At 40.9% G+C, this 20,276-nt stretch overlaps 1 protein-coding gene across 6 annotated transcripts in view; it reads left to right on the top strand.

The window, feature by feature from the left end:
* The window catches only part of LOC122996998, a 43,783-nt gene that overhangs the window by 17,675 nt on the left and 5,832 nt on the right, over positions 1–20,276 (top strand). For 3 of the 6 annotated variants that reach the window (XM_044372905.1, XM_044372870.1, XM_044372895.1), the window contains exons 7-16: positions 4,301–4,450; positions 5,073–5,401; positions 5,555–9,343; positions 11,281–11,826; positions 15,095–15,183; positions 15,590–15,811; positions 15,988–16,167; positions 16,989–17,088; positions 17,841–17,972; positions 20,149–20,235. In XM_044372905.1, the coding sequence (XP_044228840.1) occupies positions 4,301–4,450; positions 5,073–5,401; positions 5,555–9,343; positions 11,281–11,826; positions 15,095–15,183; positions 15,590–15,811; positions 15,988–16,167; positions 16,989–17,088; positions 17,841–17,972; positions 20,149–20,235 (5,624 nt within the window). The remainder of the gene's footprint in view (positions 1–4,300; positions 4,451–5,072; positions 5,402–5,554; positions 9,344–11,280; positions 11,827–15,094; positions 15,184–15,589; positions 15,812–15,987; positions 16,168–16,988; positions 17,089–17,840; positions 17,973–20,148; positions 20,236–20,276) is intronic. The other 3 variants (XM_044372886.1, XM_044372878.1, XM_044372901.1) reach the window with 3 other exon arrangements.

Genomic DNA, 20,276 nt, shown 5'->3' with positions numbered 1-20,276 from the left:
TACACACGTTTCATGATTCTGTTTAGAGTCATTTTTGTTGTGGCTCTTTATATAAGAATCCATTCAGAGTAATTTACACTCATAAGCATTATACAAAGATGCATATCACTTTTGTCTGGACTGTGAAAATATATTTTAAATTTGTTTGGCTGTAATGCATTTTATGATTTGTTATATATACACAAATGTGGTCTTCATTAAATATGTTTGGAAAACCACTGCACAAGACAGTCATCATACTGTATCTTCAGTAACTTGCACTGATGTTTCTTCCTCATCATCTTGTCTAAAACACTCGTTCTTTCTTTTCCCCCATTTTCATTCTCCCCCTGTGGCTTCCTTGGGCTTTGAGGGCAAACAAATAAACAAAACAAAACATTTATAGACTCAGCGCTTGCATCTTGGCCCCCAAATCCCTGCACTTAGAGCTGAGTGAATGAAGCATGCGGAGAAGGCCCATATGAGACAGACAGACAGAAAGGCTTCTTTCTCTGCAAACTTTTAGACCCCCCTCCCCTCTTCCCTCTGTCTCTCCAAAAACTTCATAAGCAGCAATACTGTAGTGGATGTGTGTGTGTGTGTGTGTGTGTGTGTGTGTGTGTGTGTGTGTGTGTGTGTGCATGAGTGTGAACGAGAGCGCATGACTGTTGGTTTGTGAGCAAGTTTGCCTGTGCATGTGTGTGTGGTAAGTGGTATATGTTGCACATGTGTGCATGCATGCGCATGTGTGTGTTTGAGCAGGGTGGTGTCAGCTCGCTCCTTGCCACCCCATTTGCTGTAGCTGTACCGCTGTGATCACAGACAGATGTATAAATCAAACCTCGCTTGATGGATTCATCAGGGTGGCGAAACGATCGCCTGAGAAGAACTCGCAACTCTCTTAGCGTTCTGTGTTCTGACGGAAAGGGTATGCAAAGAGCCTAAATGGATGAACGCTTGATTAATTCTTTGCCAGAGATGTTGGCGACAGCAGGAAATGTGTTTTTGCTTTGACTGTGTTTGCACGGGAATTTACGCGCGCGGGGCGTGAGTTATGAGGCCTGAGTTTTGTACCTAAGGCTATTGTGCATAATGATGGCAGGTTGGGAGAACTGCAAGCAGCCGCTAAAGACTTGCTACCTGTGGAGCAAAGACAACCAAAGAGAGAGGGAGGGTGTGTGTGTGTGTGTGTGTGTGTGTGTGTGTGTGTGTGTGTGTGTGTGTGTGTGTGTGTGTGTGTGTGTTTGTGGATTGGGACTTTGTGTGAGAGAAAGTTGAAGCTGCAAAATGTGTGTGTGTGTATGTGAGAGCACAGGTGAGGGAGGGAAAATGAGATAAACAGAAGATTTCTATAAGGAAACATAAAGAAGTTGATGCCAAGAGAAAAAAAAAAACACGACATAAGACACACAAAGTTAGACTAAGGGGGATTTCCCTTTTCACACACAAAGGCTCTCTATGACTTGTGATACTGAAGCTACTGACCATTCATACCATCGGTCACTGATATCCATCCTCCATCTGGGTCAGCAACTGTAGTTCTTTTTTGCCAGTAAATGTAGTAGTTGGAAAACACTAGGAGATCCTGCAGAAAGTGAGGTGTTTTTCAACATTTTTTATCTGTATTCAATCACTTTATGTAAAGTTAATGCAGAAACTTGCACTCTATAATCAGAGTGAATCATCTTTGCAATGAAAAGCAGGGGAAGTTATGGTGGGTTTGAAGATTGTTGGTGGAGGAAAGGTTCTGCTACTTTGAGTTTTTACCACACCTCAACGGCCCCTTAATCGAAACCCATAACTCCAAAAACCCTCAAAGCAAAGCCAGGTCAGACATCACAAATGGTAAATAGATCATTTTTTGTTTTAAAGCCATTATGCACTGCTCAATTTAAGAGAACTAAGCAAGGGCATGTTAAGTCTCAGCTGTAAAGGTTTTTAGAGTTGATGGTGTCATGTGTTATTTTCCCCATATTTCCTATTATTTCCTATTTATTTAGGTTCTTGTCACCTTTGTTTTAATGTTTCTTTAATTTTGTTTTCTTTGCCTTTTCTGTTTTTTATGTTGAAAACTTTGAACCTTTAAAGAGAGGTTTTATTTTGCTGTGTAACTTTTTGAGTGTAAATAAAGTTTGAATTAACAATTAATTAAACAAAAAAATAAACTTGTGCCTTGGTAAAACATCAGTACCCCCAAATACCAGTTCATCCACGTGCCTGCTCCGGGCAGCAACCCACTTTTACATACTTTTAATGTATGAATGACATGTCATTTCATAACTGAAAACAAGCATACTGACAGACACTGAGGGTCTTAATGCCTAAATCTTTCATTTGCTGTAGTTGAAGGAAAAATGCCACATCCTTAACATGGAAGAATTGAAACTGCCAGTACTCTTAATGTGCAGTTGTAGCATATTGTTCCTGTGAATGTCTGCTCATAAACAACTCAAAAGTTAATAAAAATAAAGCTAAGGGTTTAAAGGAGAACCCTTAGTTTCTGATATCTCAGTTTAGCTCAACAAATGAGATACAGGTTTCTGTGGCTGCATGCTAAGGTTCTTATAGAGAGGAAGTGGATTTTTATAGCTAACATGTTGGTAATTTATAAGAAAAGGCAATCTGTGTATCTGGAGGTGGCAGAAAGAGGGAGAAAAGGGAGGGGCAGGCAAGATGAGTAGTAATTTACTCAGTTAAGAGCCAAATGGCAGACAGACTGTCGCCCTGCGTGTTATCTCTGAGATTTGCACTCTGCTCATTTTCTGACTATATTTCCCTGCCTGTGTGTGTGAGAATATGTGTGTGTGCAGTTCTGTGTGCATGTGCACACAGTTGGATAGTGGCTTTAGAGTATCACCATCGTTTGAGCATTTGGTTGCATATTGTACTGTAAATCATGAAGACTTTATTGCTTTTACCAGAGCTCATATGTGTACATACTGGTACATGTTTGTTCATACACTCAGATTACAGTAGACGACTGGAGGCAGATTTATGTGTGTATCTGCATGTGTTAGGGTTATACGTACTTGTGTGTTTGTACTTATGTGAGCGAATATGTGTGTTTTAACGAATCTTGGAAAGCTTCATTGCACTCATCAGGATATCAGTGTTGAGAAATGGCGGTGTCAGTGAAGTGACAGTTGTGTGTGTGTGTGAGGATTGATGGGCCTGAGCCTGACAGCAGCCATATTGTGAAGACAGAGAAGGATGGAGGGATGGTGGGAGGAACGGGGGGGAGTGGGGGAGGGGGAGGGGGGGAGTATTGTAGCCCCCTCATCCTCACAGGTTAATATTGACACAGCCTGGGCAGATACAGCGCCTGCAGCACTCATCAATCACTTTCAGTGGACCCACACAAATACACTCACATACACAGGCTCAGGAGAGAAGGACCACACACACTGTAAGACACAGCGCACAGAAACACACACACACACACACACACACACACACACACACACACACACACACACAGAAAAACACTTTAAAAGTCAGGTGGAAACATGGACTATTTGGACAAGTCAGGAAAAATGATTAGAAATATGTTTTCATGAATGTCATTCACACACATGCATGCCAAACTTCCTCTGTTAGTTTTACTATAACTAACTCTTTTGTTTTTAAGTTCTACTTAAATAAGCACAAAAACAATTTTGAGAACTTCACAAAACAAACAGTTGTACGACAAATCTAGATTAATCAAGCAAATATGTTTTCAAAAGTATCTCTTTGCACACTTTCTGCGTAACCCTGCGTTGCAAATTATGGTTGCCATAACATTGTTGTTAATCATTTCAGAAAGAAAGAAAAACAAGTTCCCTTGACAAACAAAACAATCAATTAATGCAACTTTCCATCCATCAATCATTGTGCGTGTCACTGAATTAACATAATCTGTGCATGGTGGCTGTTTTAAGAGCAAACATTAATTTCCGAACAATAAATCACAAAGTGTCTCTCTACCCCTCTGTGCGCTTTGACAGCTTCGTCTCTCATTGCTACAGATGAAGTCTTACTTGAAACCACTTCATTTTTACTAAAAAAATGTAATCATATGCACAATAAAGGACAGGGGTCTAACAAAGTTTCCCATACAGCTGTAACTACAATGTTAGGGAATGTGTATTAATCATTTTGAGACTACGACAACCAAATGTGATAATTGTTTTTTCATTATTTATTCATTAATTTGAAAAAAGTTGGAACTGGGAGCATCTGTCAAGCAGTTTGCCTTACCCACTGTAGATGTTGATTCCTTCTCCTCTTTTCTTCTTTCTGTCCTATTTATTTGTCTTTTCTTTCTTTTTCTCTCTTCCAGGACTGGCATGGTTATGTGGACAGGCTGAAATCATTCAGTCATCGCCATGGCTACGATGGTTTGATGGTTCTCTTGTCCATCAGTGATACAGTTCATCATCCTCGCCAGCAGGTGGCTGTCTACACGAGCAACGCTGATATCCTAAACCAGGTAAATCAGCTGCAAAACTACTGCTGTGTGTTGTGTTTATTCTTTAATAAATGCAACTCTATCAATAACACTGGTAACTGGTAATAGGCGTTTTAATATCTATTATTTATTTGTCAGTTGCTCTGAATCCCTAGATATGATCTTTAATTTGGTAAATTACCAAGAATTGCAGCAGAAACTTGACAAGAGGTTTGTTGAGTGGTGTTGGTTGTTGGTTTGGGTTAAGTGGGGTGACATCACAGGTTGTTATTTGATATTAGGCCTTACAAGTCCGTGTTTCCTTAGTCACTAAGCCTTCCCAGAAAATCCATTTGTTAAATGAGATTGACACCATTCTCATATCTGTCAAGTATATAAGTGGCTACAGCCAGCAGCTGTCAACACATAATTCCCATAAAATTGCAATTTGATGTTTTTACATTTCAGTTTTCACACAGATTCTGTGTTTCCAGTTATCGTATTGTGTATAGCCTTTCATTAACACATGATATGAGAGTGTTATCAATTTGCTTTCTTCCAGGAGATAGATAAGTATATTTCCCAAAATGTCAAAGCATTGCTTCGGGAAGTCAAAATAGAAAAACATAATTATTATATTAAAATAAAGTGTCTCTCATTGCAGATCTGCTGTGAGTTGGAAGAGTCTTCCAGCTTGTCTCTTTCTGGTGAATTGGAGCCCAGGGAGTGTCTCCAGGTCTACCACATCACTATAAACACCCCCTTATCCTCTGATACTTCTCTGCTGTGGGAAGAGATTCAGGGCTTCCTCAAGGAGTTTGTTGATCGGCGAAGCTCTATGCTGGCCTGTCACCCCAGCAGTAGGACCTCTTCCACGGAGGGAGTGGCAGGCAGTGTTGAGTTCTCCCAGGGATCATCTGGAATCAATGACATGGATGGTTCTGATATAGAGAGAGTCGAAGGAGGCTGTGGAGATGCGGTGCCCATAGCACGGTAATTAAATGCATCCTACATTTGATTTTGTTTCATTCAGTGTCAGGGGAAGTAATCAAAATAGAAAATCTGATAATGAATATTACTTATTCATGGATTTCAGGCAAACATGGACACAATGTTGTGACAATGTTGTTTTATCTCTTTAAATAGGGTGATGGCAGATGAAGAGGACACAGGAGGTGTAGGAGTCGGTGCAGGTGGGGAGCTAGTGAGCCCTGACAGCGGCATGACCACAATCCGCAGCAGCCGCTCCTCCAAGGAGAGTTCAGTGTTTCTTAGCGATGACAGCCCTGTTGGTGAAGTTGTAGCAGGTGGGGGGTCAGCAGCAGGGCCTGGAGGACTCTTCCTGAGAAACCCCTCTCCCCTGGGGTTGTTATCTCTCTCCCCTCCTGTCCCACCAGAGAGGAGGAGGAACCGCTCTAGCAGGAATAGGAGTGAGAACTTTGACCTGTTTAGTTTTGACCCACTACATAGCAGTGACCACTCTCTGCCAGCAGGCGGGGAATCTACAAATTCTGGAGGAAGAGGAGATGAGGAAGTAAGAAGAGCAGGAAGCTCAAGCCTATCAGAATATGAAGAACTGAGCTTGATGGATTTCTCTGCTCCCAGTTCATTGGCAAATTTTTCAGTAGACCACCATGGTCAAATCCATGGGAATGAGATGATTGATACTGTGGTTCCTCCAACCCCAGTCAACAGCCTGGTAGGTAGTCGCCCACCCAGCAGATGTGGGGTCAGGTTCTTCCCAGAAGATGTAGTTGAAAGGATCAATGGCCTACAGCACAAGGACAGTGTGTCATCGTCCTTGTCGGAAACCTGGGATGAACTTGGCTTTGACACACAAGGAGCATTGTCCTCAAGTGATAATAATGCCTGGAATAGGACCAGAGGATCTGAGAGTCCACAGAATATTTTGGAGGAAGTTGGAGGCAAAGAGTCAATTGGTGACACAGCAGAAAGAGAAAAGATCGTAAAGTCAGAGAACTCCCATCACAGGGGAATGGGCCTTGAACCACAGCTTAGCCTGATCACCGAGCAGACTGAATCATATGACAACTGGAACCCAGATTCTCTATTGAAGGATCAATGGAACCTTGTTACTTTGGCGGATCTGCAATTGACACCACCAGAGGAGGAAGTATTTGGAAAATGCAAAGCTGGTATCATAGCAGTGCAAGAAAAAACATCCTCGTTGTCAAAAAAGAAAGTAATCCTAAACACTCTAACACCAGACACATCTAAAGAAGAGGACGAAGGGGTACAGGGGAAAAAAGGAGACAGACAGATGGAGCTTCTAGACTTCTGGACCTACTCAGCACAGAAGGGATTTCTTAAGTCTGATAGTGGAACCACCACGTCTTACCCTGAATCACTAGATATGTGGAATATGACAATCCGGGATGACAGTCTATCACCTCTCACGACCCCTGAAAACTTGTCTGAAAACTCAGGTTCTTTCTATGGATTGAACCCCAGTGTTAAGGGTGGTGCCTCTGTGGAAAGTCCACTAGGATTCTCTGATGGTGGAATGGAGATGTGGAACACCACCATTCAAGAAGACAGCTCTTCCACAATAACAAGCCCCGAAGGGCCAGAAAATGGAAGGGACCTTAGTTACATGGGATCACTGGAAGCCAGTGATATTCCTGAGACAAACGCGACCAAACAGACAGAAGAAGAAAAAGCTATAGAGGAGAAAAGTGTGAATAAAGTACTGAGTCAGACACCTGGGGAAGTAGAGTGGAAAGGTAATGAACACCATGTGAAAATAGTCATAGAGGCTGCAGAGGGTAGATCACAGATTAAAGAAACAGATGACAATGACATCCAGAGTGCTCAGAGTCAAATGTCTGTCATGCAGAATTTTGTATCTGAACTTCCAAAAGAACAGACAGTACCAGACCAAGGTAGTGACATGTGGGACCTACCTGTCCCTGGCATGGTCACCTCCACCTCAGAATATGACAATGTTGGAGCTGGCACTTGGAGCCTGACATCCTCCCCCGAGACCTATGCTAGTCCAGTAGTAGACATGATACAGCTAGAAGAGCAGTCCAGCCCTTTTATAGCTGTGACCAAGCCTACTCAGATAGATGAGGGACATGATCAACACCAGAGGGCTGATTCTCTAGGAGAACACAGAGTAGTACTTTCAGATAAAGAACAGCCAGATGACCAAGTGTTCATATTTGAGAGACCTAGTGAGTTGAGTGACATGACCAGAAGTGGAGGGAGTTCAATTGAGAGTAAGTACGACAACAAAACTGCAGAGGGATTAGAGGAGGCTGACTGGATAGAGCAACCAAGTGATCATTCCCCATTTATTCTGGTGGACAATTCCTCTGTCACTCAGCAAATTTCAGCCAATCATCAATCAAGTTCAGGAGAAGCTGTTGAGACTCAAATCCAGACTGACCAATCATTGTCCCCAAGCCTTATGAACTGGGATAGTCTTGTTTCCCAGAAACACGATGGCCCCAAATCAACTTCAGTCAGAATGGCCCACAATGATGATGGGCCTATTATTGAAAGCCAAAGGGGTCCTGACAATGAGAGCAATGGAAATGTGGAAGGTAAAACAACTGAGACCATGTCACTGAGTTCCAGCTCTGGGGGGGAGAGAGACACAACGAAGCATAGCCCAGACAGTCTTCTCCCAGGCAGTCAAGATGACCTCAGGTCCAATTCAGATGGAGATTCATCATCAGGCCTTGAAATGGAAAACATCATTGTATCTGGCACAGTAAAGGAAGCTGACAGAGAGTGGCATTATAGGCCTAAAGAGGGTGACAAGCAATCAAAAGGAACAAGGAAGTCCCTGGAAACATTTAGCATGCTTTCTTATGCTGCCACAGTACTGCAAATCCAGGCCCAAGCTGCACATAGAGAGCATCAGGAGAACACAGAACAAAGCAGGCAAAACCAAATGTCTAGAGATACTGAGGGTACACTCAGTGCAGATGTCCAGCAAAATCAAGCTGTCTTTGAAAGCACTAACAAACACATCACAGAACAGACATACTCAAAAACAGGAGCATTGCATCAGTCCAGCTCTGATGAGTCAGCCCTCGATGTTTGCAGTGCCTCTCAACGTTTCACAGACAGCACGCATCCCCAAGAAAATGCTAGTAATGCCACTGAAATATTCAGTCCAAGCCAATCAAAAACTATCTCTCAAGTTTTTCATCAGTCAGATTCAAGACCGACAGTTTGCAGTCCAACACCGATAGAAGAAGGAAACTATGATGATAAATCAAGCATCATGGCCAGAAGTGTGTCTCCATCATTAAGATATCCATCAGATCACTTCCTGAAAACCAGAGAAGAAGTTTATGTCCATTCACAAATCTCAATGGAAGATTCAGATGAGGGTGGGCAGTCGCCCTCTTCAGCTCCATCATGTCCTACTTCTTTGGGCAACTTACAAGTCTGGGGGGGTCAGTTAGCAAGACAAGACACACCTCAATCCACATCTGAACCACAATCCCCCGCACTTACCAACAGCTCTGTCTCCCACACAAGCTCTTTGGTTGGCACACCATTAAGTGAGTCAGGTATTTCCACTGACAGAGGACTTGGATTACCTTTTTCTGGAGATTTAATGGAAGAGGAGAATGGTGAGGAAGAGCAGGAAGAGGAAATTGATGTAGAGCTCACTACCCTGCCAAAATGGACTTCACAAGTCCAAACTGAGAAGGAAGAAAGACCACAGCTGGGTTCTTCTGATCTGTTGAGTTTCACTGAGGAGCTGATTGGAGGTTGTTCATTTCAACAAACAGATTTACAGACACTTGAACCAAAGGGCGGCAGGTTCCTACAGAATACACTGGATTACTATGATGGACAACCTATAAGGACTGTTGATTGTGATACATGGTCTGCTGAACAACACACTGGAGGCAATGGAGCTTCTCAAGAAAGCCATTCACCTATTTTAAGGTAAGCAAAGTACCTCAAATCATAACCTTATGTCTTAAAGTTTGTGATATTCTACCTGTCACATTTGCAGTTATTCAAGAGGTTTCCATGAATATAATTTAATTTGTACTGGATAGGATACCAGTGGAATATGTGTTTGTGTGTCTTTCCAGCATTCATGCTGTTGCTCAGGGCAGACTTTCTATTTTCAGGCTGCGAAAGGCCTGTGAATGTACATGCATGTACACACATGTACTTGCCCTGCACACACATATAAATACAGGCCAACAATTCTTCCCCTAACTCCTGTTTAGTTCTTTGTTGGGTTTTTGAGTCTCTACAGCTTTCTTAATGGTGTCTAAATGTTAGAAGAATATTAGCATTGCGGAACAGACTGTCAGAATTGAGCTAGAGGGCCCTCCTGAGGGTAGATGTTGGATTTTGGAAGTGTGTGTTTGCGTGTGTGTCTGTGTGTCTGTCTGAGAGACAGCAAAAGAGACCAAAATGATTCTGTGTGTATGTCTATCTGTTTAATAATGGTAGTTTAAAGGTTCATATGGTGGATATTGTACCCATGTGGCCCTGCAACACACCCTCACAGTGTTTTGCAAGTAAGGAGTCATGGGAATTGAAACTGACAGTGTGAGTGTGTGTGTAGGTGAGTGAGTAAGACAGTGAGATTCACAGTGAGGATGTGAGAATGAATGTGAGCGGTGTGACTGAGGCACAAACAGATTATATGTCCATATGTGTGTGTTTATATGTGAGTAAGAAACAAACTGTGCATGTATTTGTGTGTGTGTGTGTGTGTGTGTGTGTGTGTGTGTGTGTGTGTTCGTGTGTGGCGGCGAGCTTTGATCTGGAGCTCTGTGTGTGTGTTTATAAATCTGTTTACGCCTCATTAAATATGCATTACCTGCCTCATTACAGCTGGAGCCCCACCACAGCTAATGGAAACAGTTCCCTTAGCTCTCTTACAAGGTGTGTGTGTGAGTGCGTGTATTTGTGGGTACGCAAGCAAGCTTGTGTGTGAGTGTGTGCATCGGTTTTACTCATGTGTATAAGAGAATAAAAGTTTGTCTATGTAGGTTCAACTCTACATTAGCAAAGAGTACATAATCTTGATTATTTTTGTGTGATTCTTTTAAACTGCGTGTACATTACCAGTCAAAACTTTGGACACACTTTCTCATTTAAGTGAATGGGAAGGTGTGCCCAAACTTTTGACTGGTAATCTATGTATGAAGCAGTTTAAAGTTTACTACTGTGTTTATTCTTGCAGAAAAGTATTACAAACTATGGTTTCATATGAATGAATGGCACTTCATGCTGAGTTGTAGTAGCTTATTTCATTCTGTGTTCAATTCTGTGGTGAATTTAACAATGTTAAAGGTGCTCCGTGGAGTTTTCTTGTAAACAAACAACAAAAGTTTCTGTTTACGGTCAGCAGAACACATATTATGTATCCTTGAGACCCAACAAACATGTTGAAACATTTTGAAACCTGCATTGTTTACATCCAAGTTTTCCTTGTCCTCTTCTTCTATGCTTTTGCTGGAACATTGCTGCATTTCTTGGTGCTTTACCGCCACCTACAGCTCAATGGAAAATTGTGAAACCAGTGGCAGGACTGTGAATTGCATCAACCCGCATTGCACCATAGTGCTACTAAACTCCACAGCGTGCCTTTAATGTGAACCTCAAATATTTAAACATACAAGTCTATTAAACAAACTGATAAAAAGAAATTGCACAATGAAAATTTAATCTTGCAAGCCACTGATTCTAAGGAGGGTATGCAGGGCGGTTTGAATGAAAGTAGAACCCAAATATTTTGTACATTTCAAAATTCATAGTCCAGACACTGTGGTTGTAGTTCACTGTCATTAACATTAACCGTTCTTTCTGAATTTCTCATTCTCTTTGCTCTGATCTACACTCCCCTATTTCCCTGAAAGAAGACACCAAGAAGTGACATCACAACTTTTGTCCCAGACAACCGATGAGAATGCTGCATACCAGTGGACAGGAAGTCAGAATGTAACTCAGGGTCAAACCCAATATGGCTACAATTACCACCACATTGACCAAAGAACTGAAAACCAGAGCGCCTCCGCAGCCTGCGCAGATACCAAATCTAACAGCCAGGAGAATACCACAGATGTCTATGCTGAGTTTACAACTGATGCCACAACTGTACAATATAGAGCTGACCAGGCTGAGAGCTATTATGAACCTGGAGATATTGCCGAGTACAGCTCGGAAGATCCAGGTTCCACATTCCAGTACATAGCCGAAAGCCAATACGGAGGTGACTCTACCTCCACGCGTGCTTCTGAAGTCCAGTGCTCTCAGTATCAAGCTAATGGCCAGAGCCAGTATGAGACAGACCAAGGGCAGTACCAGTTTGATGGGCAGCTATTCTACCAATCAAATATCCACGCTGAGAGGGAAGATCATGCGCGGTATGTGCCAGAGGAATACGTCCACTTTCTCCTCTCAAGGTGAGCTGTCACTTATACAGACTCAATTTTGTCACTCAGTAAACTCCGTACTATGATTCTAAGTGCTCCCTGGGATCTAAAAATATGTATTAGTGGGTATCAGCTAAAGGCCCGTCCCTTTTAAAGTCAGTTTGTTGTCATTGGTCTCTCTAAAAAGCTGCAACATGATGTTAGCTTCTATCCATGACAAGTGTGTGAAAGAGAGAGCGAAAGAGATCAACAGTTGATCTATGTAGGTTTTTCAGAGGCTAAATGCTGCATTAACTGCCTTTTACCACAAAGAGGCAGCAGAGATCAATTTAAAACTGTGATCAATCCTGTAGATAACATACAACATTTATTCTTTGTGCTAAAGCCACCGATGATTGGCCTATCAATATAAATAAATGAGCACGTGCAAAGGTTTTTGCATACTGTAGGTGGTGCGTTATTAGAGGCTTAACATGGTTCAACAGAGGACAAAAGAAGCAGGACTGGATCAACTTATGTATAGACTACAAGATGTACAGATAAAATGGGACTGGTGTGACCTTTACATGTGGGTGTGATAATTTCCTGATGCAAACCTGCATCTCAACCAGCATCAGTCTCATTCAGGATGGAGTCATAAATGCTGGTCATGAGGAAGGACATGGTGGAAGAGTGTTGGCATCAGTGTCAGGAGCTGGAAGCAGTGTGTTACAGGTGCACAGTTGCTAAATACCATGCTAAGTGATTGGGTCTTATGTGGATAAGATAGAGAAGTGATAAGACAAAAACGGAGGTGGGACCGAGCTAACTGTAGACTTATTTAATTTTTATGAGTCATTAACCTCCACCCATATCAGCTCCATGATTAATTGGTGTTTCATCATTCCTATGGGCCAAAATTGTATTTTTTATTTATTCATTTTTTCAGTGAAAACTTTCTCCTCCATGCTGCGCATGTTGGAATCTGATCAGCCACCCTTGGTGCCCCCCAACATATTGCCGTCCTACCATTGTCAATTAAGGAAGCGCACAAAGCCCAATGAGAAAAGCCCTTAATTCCAGGAAAAGAAATATTGCATCCTCCTACAACAAACATGTGGCTTATTAACATATTAATTTTTGTGTGATGCCTGCCTTCTGACAATATTGCAATAAATTATTAATCTGCCGTAAGTGAAACCACTATATTACCTATTGGTCTGCCTTACAGTTGTCTCTGGTGAGTGGAACAGAGTTTATCACTCTTTAGATTGTCTTTAAAAAGAAGATATTGGCTTATAAAAGTGGCACAACACTGTGGTGCTTAAGTAGCAATAATGGGTTCAGTAGGTCCTAAAGGTAAACTGTAAAAGAAGAAGGTGGTTATTGGGCTGGGGTAAAGTTGGCGGTGACAGCATTGGATACGAAACATTATCTACACAACATTTTCTTTAATGAGGATCATAATTGCCCAGTGGGTAGATCTCAACGCTGCACTTTTGCTTGACCCCAGAATTGCAAATGTGATACAGTTTCAGTGATATGACTTTGGTAAACAAGGAAATTATGAACAGCCACAAAAAAAGAATAATCCAGGGTTTTCTTCTAATAACACAAAACACAATCCACAATGCCTAAATAGATGTATCTAAAAATGCTTTTGTTTGGTAAAAGCATTGTAACAGGTGATATTTTTCTGTTAGGATATTTCTGTAGTTTGATAATACAAATCTTTTTTTTTTTTGTAATACATTACTAAAGTAGTGCATTAGCTCAACAGCTCTCCCACCTAATGTCATCTATCTACTTTGTCCAATGTTGATTCATGTTGTATCTGCTAAACAGTGGCACTAATTTTACCCATGAATATCAGTTTACTCGTCATGGCGAGTACAACTCAGCCTGTCACAGGTTTGCATGTTGTCTTTGTCTTAGTTATTTATTTATTTATTCATTGGGACCATGTACAGTGGTAAACGTACATGTTACCATCTGATGTACTGTACCAGAGTTAGTTGATAGCTAATATTCATCTGCAGTCCCTTTGGTAGGTCACAATTAAAACATATAACAGCTCAATAACATAACAGTACAAAGCAAAAAACACACAGGACACATTATACAAAATACAAATAGCACATTACAAACACCCACAATGTAAACCAGAAATGACTAATGTATGGTTGTTAAATTAAAAGCAAGATTATTTGCATTCATGAAAAGATCGATGATAAAATGTAGTCAGTGGTTACGGAGCTGAGTAGCTTTTAGCAGACTTTTTAATTTGGTTTTAAATGTACCGATGGCTTCTGTGGCTCTGGAGGGAGCTTTTTATAAGTGGAAAATTTCATTTCTTTCTTTTTTAATCTTTCTTTTGTGAGTCTCCCAACTTTATGGAAGTGCATCTGCAAAGCCAGAGTACCTCTTTGAAAGTTGAAATAATGAGTTTGATTAAAGTTTTTTATTTTTCACATAATGTTTGTATTTTTGCTAAATCAAATGTAGTAATAATATTCAATGTGTGTATGTGCATACTTGTACATTGTACAGTGTGCTACAACTTAATTGTTCCTCATTAGCAGTTGCATCATGGTACTTATTTTGTTCCACTTTGTAAATCTGATGACCCGCCCCCTCTTTGGGGCACATGACCCTCCCCTGTCCTGTCTGTGTGTGTGTGTGTGTGTGTGTGTGTGTGTGTGTGTGTGTGTGTGTGTGTGTGTTGTTTTTTTTTTTGGGGGGGGGGGCATACATTCACGCCAGACCTTTTCATAATAAAGTGGTCATGTGACTTGATTGTGGGACAGAGAGTGGATCAGCCACTCATGGTGGGAGAAGACGGAGAGAGGGTAAGGTAGGTGTCCTAAGATAGATTTTAAAAGAAAAAAGCCTTTGAATGTGTGTGTTTTTGTGTGTGTGTATGATCATGTGTGTTTCTTTCTCTGTACTGCTTCTCTCTATTGTTAGCTGGCCTTATGCTAATCAGAGTCTGTGAGAGGGGCTTTGGTTGGGGGGAGGTAGCAACACTGCTCAGTATTGTTTCCTCAGCCCACACGTGCAGCCTGGGAATGAAGCAGTGAGTCGCTTTCTGCTTTTCTCAGTCTGCTTTGTCACTTCTGTAATCTTTTATGTCCTCAGTCAAAACAACAGAAATTCTTCCTAGTTCAATGTCATGGGAAAAGTTAGATTCTTCTTTTTTGTAGATGGTTGTCTTTGGCTTGTTTGGCCCAATACTATGCGTAGCTGTGCCTATGGTGGTAGTGGCGATAGCAATGATAATTTATGTCATTGCTTATTATTGTATTTCTGTGCCTCTTAGCAGGCACTCCCAACAAGGAGACAACGCAGCAGGGATGATGATGAAGATGGCCTCCAGTGAGGAAGCTGAGGAGATGGAAAACAGAGAAGGTAAATAAACAGCTAGATAATCTAAACTTACATTTTCTCAGTTTTTTTTAAACCATTGGATATTTTAATTATTATTATTATTTTCATAATCTAAAGGAAAGAATGATCATCATTTATGACAATTAGTCGGATTTGGAAATGTGTTCCCTTTTTCCATTTTTCATAAAACTGCTCTTGACAGCTCTATGTTCTGGTTTCTGTTGCCATGATAGTGACTTAATGATCTTCTGTCCCATGTTTTCACATTTGACAGACATTTTTTAAGGACAATTAAATCTATAGCAATAACACCAAAGCTCCTCAAAACATAGTCACATAATCTAAAGTGAATCTACACCTTGACTTGAAAAAAACACACACACACATTAAGATGCTAAGAAAAATTAAACAAACTCTCTCTGACTAGACCCACCCTCCTCTGCAGATCTGTCAATCGGGTCCAATCAAAGGAGGAAGTTAGTAGCTCCACCAATGAACGTGTCACTGGACCCTAGTGAAGGGTCCCTTCTCTCAGAGGATGCCCTGGATACAGAGGACGAGGCTTTGGATACCGGGGATGACCTGGATCTGAATATTGATGAGGTGGACACATCTGATGAGGCCGACTCAAGGGAGTTCAACAGACACGGTGAGACACACACCTGAGGATACTGTACGAACATGTCTAAATGCGTACATAAATGTCTGTATGTTGTCTACCTTATATTGTCCCAAAAAAAGAAATACCGTGCAAATATAAATATGCTGTTATTCCATCTTGTAAAACTCAACGTTCACATCAGCTGTCTGTGATGTCACAAACAGGGGACTCAGATGAGTCTAATCTTGGAGCAGGAGCCGCATTAAGTGAAGGTGTTGCAGGACACAGAGCGGCTGAGGAGGGCAGGGAGAGCAGACTGTGGAGGAGCGTGGTGATTGGAGAGCAGGAGCATCGCATTGATATGAAGTGCATCGAGCCTTACAGAAGAGTCATCTCTCATGGAGGTACACACACACACACACACACACACACACACACACACAAACACACACACACACACACACACACACACACACACACACACACACTACAGTCTTATAATCCAGACACACCAGTTTATCCTGTATGTTTCACAGCCTTTGATCATTTGATTTCAGCCGATGCTTCCTGCTCACTTGTATTGTGCTGGGGGTTTTTTTCCCATGTCTGGTGGAATCATATATTTACTTGATAATTTTATGCTTTGCACCTTATTTTTCAAAGGCAAACTCTCAATAATTGTTTTTGATAATTCTGTTTAAGGGTCCACCGACCCTGTTGATAACCTGTGATATTACAGAGCACACTGACCACACAGTGAAAGGAAGAAGGGTGGTTTACAGAGGCACGATCAAAACAACTTCATCTTAATTTGCATTTGAAACATTAAACTTATTAAATCAGATCCAGACAAATATTAGTAATTGCTACAATGAAAATTATATCTGAAAATGTTCTGGAGACACACATGCTGTGGCAGTTTGAAAGGACACAGCTTTGCCCTGCCCTTCCCCATATAAGGTCCTCTTTGCAGTGAATGTAGAGAAGTGGAGGGGAGGCAACTCCCACTCAAACCCCTTACCATGACCCATATGTAGACTGTGAAAAAAGCTGCCATTTTAACAATAGTGCTCACTGATGGGCCTCGAATTAATGGGTCACAATTACTAATTAGATACATAAGACAAAAAGAGAAGAATTGTAAGTAAATTCAATGATCAGATGTATGAATGCATACGCATTGTAAATGGGACCCATTATGAGTGTCCTTTTTGTCTGTTTTCAGGTTATTATGCTGAACAGAATGCCATCATCGTGTTTGCAGCTTGCTTTCTACCAGACAGCGACTGTGACAATTACAACTATGTAATGGAAAACCTTTTTCTGTAAGTAAAGCTACTCTACATGGCTAAAAGTATGTGGACATCTGAATTTTACACACACATATATGTGATTGTTGAACATCACATTCAAAATACCATGGGCATCAAGATTCTGCTATAATTGCCTCCACTCTATTGTTAAGGCTTTTGTTGTAGGAATTTGCTCTCATTCAGCCACAGGAGCATTAGAGAAGATGACCACTGATATTGGTCGATAAGGCCTGGCCCACAGTCAGCATTCCAGTTCATCCTAAAGGTGTTGGAATGGGTTGAGGTCTCTGAGCAGGCCAATCAGTTTCTTCCACACCAAGCTGGGAAAACCATTTCTTTATGGACTTCTTTGTTCATGAAAGCACTATCATGTTAAAACAAGGAAGTGCCCTCCCCAAACTGTTGCCACAAAGTTGGAAGCACATTAATGTATTGTGATGTCATTGTTGATGTAGCATTGAAATTTTACATTACTGGAAATAAGGGGCTGAGCCCAAATTCTGAAATCCAGCCCCAGACCAAAATTATACAAACATGTTGTATATGGACAAGTGTTTCCACATACACTTTGTCATATAGTCTACTTTCTATGACACAAAAGAGGCTGTTAAAATGCTGTTTAATTCCAGAAATTAAATTACATACTGGTGTCAACAGACAACCATGATTTATACATAATTAATTATTAAACAATTCACTTCACAAGGAAATGTATTTAAAAAATACCAGCCTGATAGTGGTTTCCATTGTCTGTCTTTGTGTAGATATGTAATTAGTACCCTGGAACTTATGGTGGCAGAAGATTACATGATTGTCTACCTGAATGGTGCCACACCTCGCAGGAGAATGCCTGGCTTTACTTGGATGAAAAAGTGCTACCAAATGATTGATAGAAGGTAATATTCACATGCATACACACACAGATAATGAAAAAACTCAAGCTCTTGATCCCCAGCCACATAAAACCACCCACTTGGCACACGCTCACTCCACCTTTCTTTTTACACAAAACCCTTTTGACTTCAAATACGTTTTTATTCACTTTGGTGTCTTTTTTCTCTGACCAGGATCTTGTGTGATTACATGGAGCCACAGTTTTGATTAAATGTCACATTAAGACATTAAGTTTTAATGATATTATATTATGCAGTTATATTCTGTGAATTGTCTAAAGTAGAATTTCCAATACTTTTGTTTAAACAAAAATCAAAAGCAGTCTGTAATGGGACAAATTAATGTTAATCAGCAGCATCTGCCATTAAAATGCTCTTTACTAACTCAGTGTTGCCGCATTGCCCATAAGTAGATGAATATGTGTAACCGATTAAATGTAAAGGAGAGTTTGTATCATAGACTGTAAAAAATATGGATGTAGCCACCGTGATGTCACCCATTAGTTTCTGAAGAGCAGTTTTGAAGCTCAAAGTGGGCAGCTTCAGCCATCGCCATCTTGGCAGTGCCTTACTCCACCTAACTCCCGGCTAATCCAAAATGGGCAAAGAGTTTGAGCTGAGGCGGGCTGAATGAAGCCTGGTTGCTGAAACAAGTCACCTAGCGGCTAGCGACCTGTCAATCAAAGCAGCCATGTCCTTAATTATGCATAACTTTACAGCTTAATAACATTTAAACTGGAGAATTATAAAAAAATTCACCCCCGTCCAGTTATCATGAAAGGGGAAAGTAGCTATAGTTGTATAGTTGGGCATTTTAACAAGGGGGTCTATGGGGATTGACTCGCTTTTGGAGCCAGCCTCAAGTGGCCATTCGAGGCACTGCAGTTTTTGGCGCTTCCGCTTCATTTTACAGCCCCGGAGGCATGGATGTATAATAAGAGCTGGATAGGGCGCCATCGCTCAGCATTGCAGCCAATTTTTCCCAGTGGTCACTCGCGGTATTGTAGTGAAAAATCCGCTTGTGGCCCAAAAAGCATTTTCCCCATAGACCACCATTAAAAAAGGGACGTCTGTAAAACTATTGACAGGACACCTCGAACTGCAAACAATGTCAATTATGACTCTTTCTATTATCAACTTTTGATCCTTGGAGGTTTTATATTTGTAAAACTTTCCTCAAGCCGAGAAAAGCGATTTTAAAAATCAATGACGTCATCACAATGTAAAGTCTATGGGCCAAGTGGGAACTCGCGGGCAGGGCCAGCGGGGGAAACACTACTGTGCATATTCAGTGGGCCGCACAACGCGGAAGCAAACCTGGAAACTAGAAACTTTTTTTGGCGCACATCCATGCTCGGAAGTTGCTAGTTGGTTTGTATGAAGACAAAATCATGCATGCTCAGTTGACATTAGCACATAAAGATTATAAAAGATAATAAGTGAATTCAAGCTTGGTTCATGAGTTTGTTTGCTTTTTCAAAACAAATTAGAGCTAAAATTACTGTAATTCAGTTTGGTATTAATGATTGGTCTAAATCCTCTAATGATTAAATAAATTGCATAACTCTGCAGTGATCATCCTCATCTTTTATACTTTACCAAGAAAAATGAAACCATAAGCAACTACATTACACAACTCACGTATTTTTTCCTAATATTTTTGTCAATTATCGTAAACCGTCTGTGTTCACTCATTCACTACTCCCTGTATAACATACAATCAGAAGTTTACTCTGTAGTGAGCAGTAAATTTTTCACTTATGAATCATCATCATCATTTGGAGTCATCACTGATAGGCTTAGTGTTGCACAACTGTAATTGTCAAGTCACTAAAATGTGATGCCATGTATTGTGGGATTGTTAGCAGAAAGTAGGGTACATGCCATGGACAATACTTTTTTTGTTCCATTGTGTGAATGTTGGAGGGCACTATAGAGTGCATAAATTTCACACTGAAATAAAGTGGTAGGCGGTAAATACAGTGTACTACTAAATATTGAGTGATTTTGGATGTAGCCCAAGTGTGGTCAAAACATTAGTGATACAATAAAATAATTGGAGCTAAAAGTGCGGTACAGGTGTAATTAATATGTAATATTTATTAATAAGTCAGCAAGTTATTAAGGAAGCTCTTGCCTATCTTTTTACACCACTTCTTCTTCTTCTCTTGTCCCACAGACTGAAGAAAAACCTTAAAATGTTCATCATCGTCCATCCTTCCTGGTTCATACGGACATTGCTGGGAATCACCAGACCCTTCATAAGGTGTCATTGTTGTACTAAATGTTCAAATAACACTCTTAAAA

The sequence above is a fragment of the Thunnus albacares genome, chromosome 2 (genome assembly GCF_914725855.1).
Source record: "Thunnus albacares chromosome 2, fThuAlb1.1, whole genome shotgun sequence".
NCBI lineage: Eukaryota > Metazoa > Chordata > Actinopteri > Scombriformes > Scombridae > Thunnus > Thunnus albacares.
This window is presented reverse-complemented; position numbering and strand designations above follow the sequence as displayed.